Source organism: Oncorhynchus keta, chromosome 29 (assembly GCF_023373465.1).
Source record: "Oncorhynchus keta strain PuntledgeMale-10-30-2019 chromosome 29, Oket_V2, whole genome shotgun sequence".
Lineage (NCBI taxonomy): Eukaryota > Metazoa > Chordata > Actinopteri > Salmoniformes > Salmonidae > Oncorhynchus > Oncorhynchus keta.
Genome location: NC_068449.1, coordinates 27587979 through 27598565, shown reverse-complemented (window position 1 = coordinate 27598565; position 10587 = coordinate 27587979). Strand labels below are relative to the sequence as shown.

The 10587-nt window shown below is 41.3% G+C and overlaps 1 protein-coding gene across 15 annotated transcripts in view; it reads right to left on the bottom strand.

Moving 5' to 3' along the window:
• Positions 1–2317: 2317 nt before the first annotated feature.
• The window catches only part of LOC118362658 (syntaxin-binding protein 6-like), a 101646-nt gene continuing 93376 nt past the window's right edge, over positions 2318–10587 (bottom strand). Inside the window, exons 5-8 of one of the 15 annotated variants that reach the window (XR_008086250.1) lie at positions 6830–6987; positions 5253–5486; positions 2600–4664; positions 2318–2555 (exon numbers count right to left, since the gene is read on the bottom strand). Coding sequence is in view for 1 of the 15 variants with exons in the window: in XM_035743179.2 (XP_035599072.1) it covers positions 4641–4664; positions 6830–6987 (182 nt within the window). In the remaining 14 variants the exon portion in view is untranslated. Of the gene's footprint in view, positions 4665–5252; positions 5487–6829; positions 6988–10587 lie in introns of all 15 variants that reach the window. The other 14 variants (XR_008086259.1, XR_008086257.1, XR_008086260.1 and 11 more) reach the window with 14 other exon arrangements.

Sequence of the window (10587 nt, the reverse complement as noted above, 5' to 3'; positions counted from 1 at the left end):
GCAGACATTTTTTGGTACCCTTCCCCAGATCTGTGCCTCGACACAATCTCGGAGCTCTACGGACAATTCCTTCGACCTCATGGCTTGGTTTTTGTTCTGATATGCGCTGTTAACTGCGGGACCTTATATAGACATGTGCCTTTCCAAATCATGTCCAATCAATTAAAAAATAAATATAATCCATTTTGAATTCCGGCTGTAACACAAAATGTGGAATAAGTGAAATCGGTATGAATACTTTCTGAAGGCACTGTACATCTTGGTTAAGTTGGGTTGTGATGACTGAGTCGCCGTCAGTCGATATGAGGAAAGAGTTTGCGGTTGTGTTTGACAAGTTTTATTAAAAAGTATGAACTTCAGAAAACAAAGAAAGGAATGCAGCTACAGAGGACAAACACTGTAAGGGTTAAGAACTTAAATTCTTAAAAGTATCAACTGACAGCGACTCGATGGAGTCGGAGGTTCAGTCCGCCCAGCATCATCTCCTCAACTCCATTTAAAAAAACTTTGGAGAACTTTGATATAGGAATAAGGGATAGACAAGAAAACATCTGTTGGCCTAGTGGTGCAGCTTTAAAGAACCGGACACCTTTATCCCCCCCCAAAAAATCAGCAAGTTGTAGCAAGAGAAATAATAGTTTGGCATGTTAGGGTCCACTGTACACACCTGCAGTCCCTACAGTACGCCTATAACTGGTGAACTTGAAAATGGCACAAATACAATACAAACATTAAGATAACTTAAGACTTGAACTTCACAGGAACATTCATATATGTATTTGGGATGAATATATGATGAACTCAAATGAATTGAGGGTTCACAAAAGACATACTTGTTTGCACTTGCATCACCATCTGTTGGGGAATTTGAGAAAAGCAGTACCTGTGAAAAATATAAAACATGCAACAATTTCAAAGATTTTGCAGAGTTACCGTTCATATAAGGAAATTAGCCAATTGAAATAACTTAATTAGGCCTTTATCTATTGATTTCACGTGACTAGGCAGGAGCGCAGCAAGGGGTGTGCCTGGGAGAGAGGGCATAGGCAAGCTCACCCACTTGGGAGCCAGTTTGACCCACTGGGGAGCCAGGCCCAGCCAATTAGAATGAGTTTTTCCACACAAAACAGCTTTATTACAGACTGAAATATTTCCACACCCAGACAATCCCGCAGGTGAAGAAGCCAGATGTGGAGGTCCTAGGCTGGTGTGGTTACATGTGGTCAGCGCCTGAGGCCAGTTGGACATACTGCCAAATTCTAAAGCGACGTTGGAGGCGGTTTATGGTAGAGAAATTAACATTCAATTCTCTGGCAACAGTTTGTGGATATGCCAACACTTGGCATATCAGCATGCCAACACTTGAGACATTTGTGGCATTGTCAAAACTGCATATTTTAGTGGGCTTTTATTGTCCCCAGCACAAGGTGCACCTGTGTAATGACCATGCTGTTTAATAATCTTCTTGATATGCCACACCTGTCAGGTGCATGGATTATCTTGACAAAGAATAAAACGCTCACTAACAGGGATGTAAACAAATGTGTGCACAACATTGAGAAATAAGCTTTGGAATTTCAAGAATCTTTTATTTCAATTCATGAAAACCAACACTTTACATGTTGAGTTTATATTTTTTGTTTAGACATAAGCCTGCACACATGCTGTGTCATTGTGATGTTAGCTCTTACAAAAAGGGACCCCAGTAAAGCAGTGGATTACAGGATATGTATGACCTACAGTATATAGCATTGGAGAAGTAACTCTGAAAATATACTTATCAGAAAATATACCAAGCACTGTACACTAAAGCTACCCTTAATACAAATATAGTTTAGTTAACTAAAGAAAGTGACTTTGAAAAAGTAGTTCAATACATTCAAACTACTTTGATATATTGACCATCTAAATCTGAGATTTCAGACTACAAAATGCAAGTTCACTCTGGAGTCAGGTGTTAACTGAATGTGTCATTTAGCCTATTAAACACAGTATGTTTCCAGTGATTAGGCAGGTCTGATGAGATAAACAAAATGTTTGCCTACTTTAAATATATTTTATTTCTTGCAAAAAAATTATTGTGTAGTTCCATTAGTTAACTACACCACTATATAGCAAACAAGTCATGAAAACACTACCAAGATTTGAATTTAGTTCAACTACCACCAAGCTACTGCAACATGTAGTTAAATTACTAGTTGAACTACATGCAGTTCACTACTCCTTACCACTACCTATACACATCTTGCCTTTCCCATGACTTTTCTAGTCTATTGTGAAATGCACCCCCCCGCACAAAAAAACATTGTCAAAAATGTAAAGAGAGACTTGAGACAATTTCTATTTATTTAGATGGTATGCAATCTGATATAGACAACGAGACGGATGTTTTGAAATAACTCAATATGTTACATTCAAACTAAAACATATTGGTCATTTATGTTTAATTGAAAATAATGGTGTTTGTCTGTATTAGATTTGACTAGTATTGAGACCTTCTGTAATAACGACCTATTCATTCTGTAATAACCACCTATTCATTCTGTAATAACCACCTATTCATTCTATAATAACCACCTATTCATTCTATAATAACCACCTATTCATTCTGTAATAACCACCTATTCATTCTGTAATAACCACCTATTCATTCTGTAATAACCACCTATTCATTCTGTAATAACCACCTATTCATTCTGTAATAACCACCTATTCATTCTGTAATAACCACCTATTCATTCTGTAATAACCACCTATTCATTCTGTAATAACCACCTATTCATTCTGTAATAACCACCTATTCATTCTGTAATAACCACCTATTCATTCTGTAATAACCACCTATTCATTCTGTAATAACCACCTATTCGTTCTGTAATAACCACCTATTCGTTCTGTAATAACCACCTATTCATTCTGTAATAACCACCTATTCAGCCTTTTCTTCTTCTGTATTCCTCATACAATTCACTTCCAACAAGCACCATACATCTTAAGCAACACCCTCTCTCAAACCTGGTACAAAACATACTTTACTTTCTCCCTTTGGTTATCAATAAGGCAAGGCACTGTTCGCCTGGGTTACCACGAGTGTTGTCATAACACAATCAGACTGCTCAAGTTAAACCACATGCTGTTGAAGAACTAATAAAAGACCGTTTAAAAAGGCACCAATATAGAACCATTGCACTTTGTTTAGGGACCTCATCTGGTCCTATGAAAAGTGAAGGATAATAACGTATTCACTGAGACCAACTAAGGGGCTTGCACTAGCTAAAACCCCAAAAACTTTCATAACCATTATACATAGTTTCCATATTTTTATTAAAAACAATGAATATCCAAAATGTTAGGACTAAAGCAGACTAGAAGTTGAGGCAACGAGAATTTCATTAAGAACTTAACAGTGCTCTGCAAGGTAAGGTTGTCCGTGCACTGTAACAGCAAGACATATAGAATCTAAAAGTAATAAACATACCCACACTGTGGGTGGTTACTTGTTTGTGATGAAGCCACGGTTACACAGTCAGTGAATGGACACCAATACCGTACAATGCCGCTAGTGAAGACGTGTCAGTCAGCTGTTTTACAGAAAACATTTCATAAACCCCAATTAAACAAGAATTACAAGATGTGACCAAGTTAGAATGGAAATATTATTTTCAGAGATTGTGGTAGAATGAATTTACAGGTTTATAAGCTTGTTAACAACAGTTGAAGCTAATTTACAAATGGCACTCTAGTCTTTCACCTTACAATAAACAGTCTGATCTTGTTCTTACAACCAACTGCTTCAATAACCCTTTGGAAATGTTACCAAAAGTAAAGCCTAAATGCTCGTCTTTACTCTGTAGGGTTCATTCAACCTTTTGACAGAGACCATGCACCTGAACACTTGGTCACTCAGACTTTTTAGTTGGAAAACAGCACATTTCATACCATCTTAGTTGAAATATAGTCTTCCAGCAGGAGGTTTTTTGAAGCAACATGTCCGTCACACATCTGGCTAGTATTATGTCTGCAATGAATGAATGCACCAATGAGCCTTTACAACAGTGTGATGCCAAATAGTCAAATAGCAAAAGAGATCTAACATTTTTTAACAAGTTAATGTTCACATACAGGGATGTACATTGGTGTCTCCAAGTACAGGAAATAGCCATCATGTGTCACGTCATCCAATCTCTTCTGTCTTGTTAAATTCTCCTTTTTCAGCACTGTATATATATGAAGTTACTTCTTTGAGAGAGACAGCGGAGTTGAAGAGTTGCTCCTTTTGGGGGGGGGATCTGGAATGTATGTGTGTGTGTGTGTTTGTCTAGGTTGGGGATGGCAGTGACCATTTCCATGGTTTGCCTACGTAAAGTCATGGAGTACTTTGGGGGCAATGGAGGCAGTGAAAGAGGAGTTAGCTGTGAAACTTTTGCTCTTAACTGTCTGAGCTCCCCCCCCTCAACGTCATCATATATTCTTCATTAGAAACAAGGTAGCTAGCTACACAACAACACAAAATGTAAATGTTACCGTTGTTAACAAGAGTAAGCATGTTAAAAGTTGTAAGAATAATAAAATCAGAAATCCGTCCTTAATGGCGTCTGGCGCTCTTGGCGGACCCCTACTCCCGAAGGCTTAGCAATGGTTTAACACTTGTGCTTCATGGCCAGCTGTGGACAGGGGAGGGAAAGAGAGAGAGAGGGGACAAAAAGTAGGCTACATGTCAACAATAGTAAGCTGTGGGGATATATAAACATTATACAGTGACTAAACCAAACGAGAAAGCTATTGCACTAAACATTTCTTTAACAGCCCCTCTGAATAGATGTCTTGGGGTTGCCACAAATCATTAAAAAAAATCTGCCTCAAAAAGTATCAACACAAAGTGAGATGCAAAATCTATTAATACGTCAATTAACCAGTCAATTCTTAAGTTAGCTAGCACATTCAAAACCAACCACCGACTAAGTCAAATAATCTAATTGATGCTGCTTTGTTTTCCCAACTGGTGGAAGCTAACATGGTTGGCATGGTGAGTAAAAGAACAGGGTCTATTCTCTAGGCAGAGAGGAATGATAGCTTTTAGAGTGGTGCTATTCCTCAGGCTTGGTAAGAGGCCCACAGGCCCCAGTGTTTTCATCATCCTGGCTCATTAACAAGGGTTCTAATAGGCCTGGCTGGAGGTTCATTAGAGAAAAGGCCAGGGCCACCAATCTAATTCACACACAGAGACGTGCGCACACACACACTTTACTCACCTACAGTTAAAAATAGAGGTGGTTGAAATCCCCAGAGCTAACAGGTGGGGGCAGCAGAGCTGCAGCACAGACAGCCGTGCTGTGGGGATGGTGAGAGCACAACAGTGCTGCAATTGGGACTGTCACAGAGCCTAAGCAGGTGGGAGACACTGCAGAGACGGACTAACCGAACCTGCAGTGCGGTTTCTTGCTCCAGGTCACCTTGACACAGAACTTCTTCCTTGTTACGAAGTCCTGCACAAGATACCGTAAGCTCTCAGCTTCAACCAAAAGAATACTGGATCACAGGTAGAAATGATATCTTGTTCAATGGCATGAAAAGGGGGAAACGTTTACAAGATTCTCACCACAAACCTGCCTTCTTACTGTACAATAGTTGGCAGATATACAACGTTCCCAACTCTTACTTAACATCAAGACTCAAGAGGGGGAAAGATTATTTACTTCATGTTTTGAAGGATTTTAGTTGAATGTTATCCCCAGGCAGAAAAGACATTGCAGAATGCATTTACTGTAGCTAGCTAACACCTAATGACAGTGGTTATCCAAGTATAGGGCTGCAGTTTAACACAGTCACATACTGTACATGCTTAAGTGAGTCTTAACTATTCAAAAAAGTGCAAGAAAACCAATTAATTAAATAGCCCGTACAATTAAGCATCTAATAGCGGGAGCCGAATAGGGAAGTGGATGACTGGGCCTGTATGGCATGGGGAGTTAAAGGGCCATTCTCTGAGTTAAAGAGTGTTCCCATGAGCTTGATTAATTTCACACCACAGGGTCTTTATCTGTTAACAGTGAGAGGCTGACCATGTCCCATTAAATGGCTTTCAATTAGACCGCCATTGCAGTAATGTGTTCAAAATGAATGCAATGTGAACTGTTTTATAAACAAATGAATTGGCGTTCCAGTCCAGAGTGGATAGAACTGTGGGTCAACCGAAGTGGGAAGAACCCGTTTTTACAGGAGATGACAGAAGTAGGCTCGGGAAAAAAATGCAAGCTACTTAAAAAGTTATTGGAATTGATCACAGTCGTGGGCGCGTGCTAGAAGCAGAGAATGATTCATTTCTCATTATATTTCTTCCTCCCGTTCTTGTAGCAAAACCATATTATGCTAATGACAACGTTAAGCAGCAGGTGATTCGTTTTACTTGTGTGAGGGATACAGTTGGATGGAGAGGATGAGAGAAGCCCATGGAGAAGAGCTGGGATGGACAGAATAGAGGAACACACTGTGGAGAGGGGGACTCCTAACAAGAACATCAAGCTATAGTGAACCAGAAGCAACTAACTAACCACTTCAACTGAATCACCTCAAGAAGTAGAACACTGTTAAGATCTTTCTTCTTCCGAGTTTACATTTTCATGATAGATGGGATGAATTGTTAGTCAAATACAATTGGGAAATGTGGGATACATGGTATCACTATGTGGTAATGTGTGATTATGTTTTAGCAATGTTATAGCGTATATCTACTGTAGGGCCTACATTTGATCTGTTCAGTTCATGTGGTGAGGAAAAATTCCCCAAGCCCTTGTAATGATCTGATATGTGACGTGTACGTGTGTGTCACCTTGTGTGCGGTGACTGAGAACTGCTCAGCACTGTTCTTCATCTCCCCTGTTTTCTCCTCCGCCCGGCTTAACCGCTCCCCTCGCTCGTTCAGAGCCTGGCTGGCCTTCTGTACAGCACTGGTCACACTGTCTGCTGCAGAGTGGAGTATACTGTTACCTGGAGAGGAGAGAGAAATGGTGAGCAGGGGGAGAAGAGATGGGATAAATATCATAATTTATACAGTGCCTTGGTGGAGAAGAGGGTGAGGTGCTGCAGTTGCAACAGAGTATGAATCACTATCAACAAAATAACTCAATGCAGCAGTGACATGAGCCTTACAGAAATGCTCTGCATTAGTAGTTAATGTTGATGTTTCATTCAGCATCCCTGGCCGGACTTTGATTATTGACAAGGAACAGGTGAAAAACAGGGTTACTCCAATCAGAGACGTTCTAGGAAGCCAGCTAATGAGTTTTTCTACAGAGGTTGGATTCCTGTAAGAAATGAGCCAATGAAATAAACGTGTCACACTCCTCGTTTACCAAGCTTAGATCTGTCTATCACGCCATTTCTCTCAAATGAAATGACCAACTCGCTAACTAAAAGCATTCCAAATAGCTCCAGGTGTTTCTCAAGGGTTATTATTCTCATTTTCTTTAGTAAAACTTTAGTGGCAGCTTCTCTTTTCCTCTTCTCAGACGGTGTGATAATAGCAGAGCGGGAACGAGTGTGTTCGACTTTGAACCCCTTGCGCTGGCGGCACAGCTGTGTGGATGAGAGGAAATAACAGAACACGGTCTTCCTCCGATAGCACCGACCCTGCGGATGTTTCAAACTGGCAAGCTATTCATCTATGGCTTTGGGGAGCGCCGCCTGCCGTCGACTAGCACTACGCTAACAATCCTTGTTTTAGGTTGGGGACCGCCGTCTGGCCAAAACTTTCACTTCAGAGCCATTACCCTGGCGCAGTGCCAGTACTGTATAATCATCGCTTTATGTGGCGATATATCCAAGGGCAGCGTGCCACTTTGAATAGTTTTGAGCATTGCTTTTCCTTTGAAGTGTCTAATGTTGACCTGGCTGGGGTTATTTGGTTGCCTGGGAAAGAAGACCATGGGGAGATTTTTCAATCAGTTGTTCCAAAGTTGTGAACAAGTCATTCTTTCAACGAAACTGGGGACTGGTACTGCAACTTTATGTATGAACAATGAGGCAAACAAAAAGGCAAAAAGGCACACAAAAAAAAAAATATATATATATTTTTTTAAAAGTGTCCAGAGTTGATAACGTGCTCCTCTCAACTGGCTCGTTGTGGAAGGAATAAGACAGAGCGGAACTCAATGTAAATGAGGCCTTCAGTGTTAGATAAGAAATATGGGGTTAAAGTTCAGTTCCAAACAGCCCATGAGATCAAAGCCAATCATAAACAAATCACAGAGCCAATTCTACAACGGGGCTTTGACAATATAACAAATCATCCAATATGTCCCCTCTCCCCACTTCTTCGAAGGGGCTCTAGTTAGAAGACAATTTTGCTTCCAAATATTCTTTGAGATAATTGAATAGGAAGACCGAGGACATCCAGGTTCTGCTGCAGGAGTGAGAAGCCACTAAAGATATTGAACACAGCCAGTCATTTTAACATGTCCTCCCAAAGGGAACCCATACTGTAGAGTGTAGGCTATGCAGTGCTGTCCTGTGGCGCCCAGGCAGGTACGCTGACTGATAAATAATTGGAGTTGTGGCGCAGCGGGTTAAATGACAGCCCAAAGCAGACGGGATGCCAGCTGGTGTTCCTCTTCTCTCCTCTGCTTTCCTTCAAAGGAAGTTCACTTGATCAAGTAAAATCCATTTCATGCAAAGCTAGCTAGTGGTAAAGCAACCCATTGGATTCCACAACACTTCCAATAGATACTCACCCCAAAGCTAGATTCCACATTTTCGTGGATAATGGAATAAATTAGGAGTATAGAGACACTACACATTTTCGAGCCAAACCCAGCACCATCACCGCAGTTCCAACATTTTTCCAGCGTTTCGACTTGCAGAAGATATCCAAGTCGAAAGGTTTTGGCTCGGCTCTGGGTTTAATTACAGTGTAGGGAAGGAGAAGTGTGTTTATCTAGCTTTGCTGTGGCCTCCATCTTCTTCACAGTAGTGAAATAAAGACTTGTATTGGGACACAAGTGACATGTCTCCCTCTACGTCACCCTTCCCATCCTTTAATAAATAATACCCTCTCCTTCCCCTGAGAGCAGAGATGGGATGAGACCTCTTCACCTCCGTCCACATCCCTTTAATACCCTCTCTCTGCTAAGAGAGGGCCCAGAGATTAACACTCCCCTCATCCCACACACTCTTCCCTCTTTCCCTACTCTCACTCCATTCCCTGGGCTGGGCAATTTCAGCCAGCTGCTGGTTGAGTCCCCTCCTATGGTGAATGTAATTTAAAAGAGTAGCAAGGAGGCAGGTTGTGTGGTGACTAAAGCCCTGGGTCTTTACTCTGTAGAGTTGATGAAGGTGCAGTCATTCTGTAACGGAGATTTGGAAGGAGTGACGGAGCGCATGGTGATTCAGCTCTCTGTCCTCTGGTGGTTCTATTGAGGTTTCTCTTTACAAGAACATGGGGGAGTGATGTCTTGCTTTTAACAAGCACCTCTGGGTTGGTTTTTCAGGAAACCAAAGTAATCTCTGCTCAGAAAAAAATGTAACTTCAGTGTTACAAAAAGGGTTGAGAGCTGGCACATTTTTGGGGGGAGAAATTTGTTACGATCACGTATGTGTTCGGCTGGTGAGTTTTTCCTGAAATGGTACGCAGACTATCCCTGTAAAGGAATCTAACCTTCCTGAAGCTGTGTCCTATGACCAGGGAACTCCTACTTCAACAATGGAGGGAGAATGCGTTTCTACATCCCCATGATATCAATATAATCAGGGCGCGCCTGTAAAACAAAAAAGGCAAAACCTTGTTTCTGCAACAAAAGTTAAAGAAAAGTGAAATGCCCCACAATGAACCCAGTAGAGAAAGATGATCCAAAAACACGATTCCAGGGTGATTCTATTCCTTGAGCCTTTGACCTCAATAATGAAGTGACCACAAGTCAGGCTGACAATGTAATGTTGTGCTTGTGAACATTTTGAATGTGCAGGAACATGACGATGACTGTCAATCGCCACTTTCTCTCAAAGCCTGCTTGATTGGTTATGCCACTCAGAGTTTCCCAAACTCGGTCCTAGCCCCCACCATCTCACCTCAGGTGCACATTTTGGTTTTTGCTCTAACACTACACAGCTGATTCAAATAATCAAAGCTTGAGGAGTTAGCTATTTGAATCAGCTGTATAGTGGTAAAGTACAGCCCCACCTACTCATCTGTACATTACACATTTCATCAAAAAGCTTTCCATATTAGTTATGACCAAAGGGCCTTTGTCGTTGTTCCCCTTAAAGCAGAGTTACTGGAAAATGGAACAGCTGTAGCATTGTGTAGCTACAGTAACTCACTCCCCTGTCATCCTTAGTTTGTCAGTAAGAATTTCACACCCTGCAGCTCAACATGGTGCTGCACATGCTGTGTACAGCGACGGGGACGTGGAGAGGAGGAGAGACGAGAGTTGAGAGAGCTGTAGTGCTCAAGAGAAGGCAAAACAGATAGTGAGAAAGGGAGAGTGAGAAGGATACACAGCAGTCAATAGAGACTGACGTAGGCAACACAGGATGAATTTAATATGTCACCCACCCAGAGCTCCCCAAAAGGATGGCATCACACTGGGCATA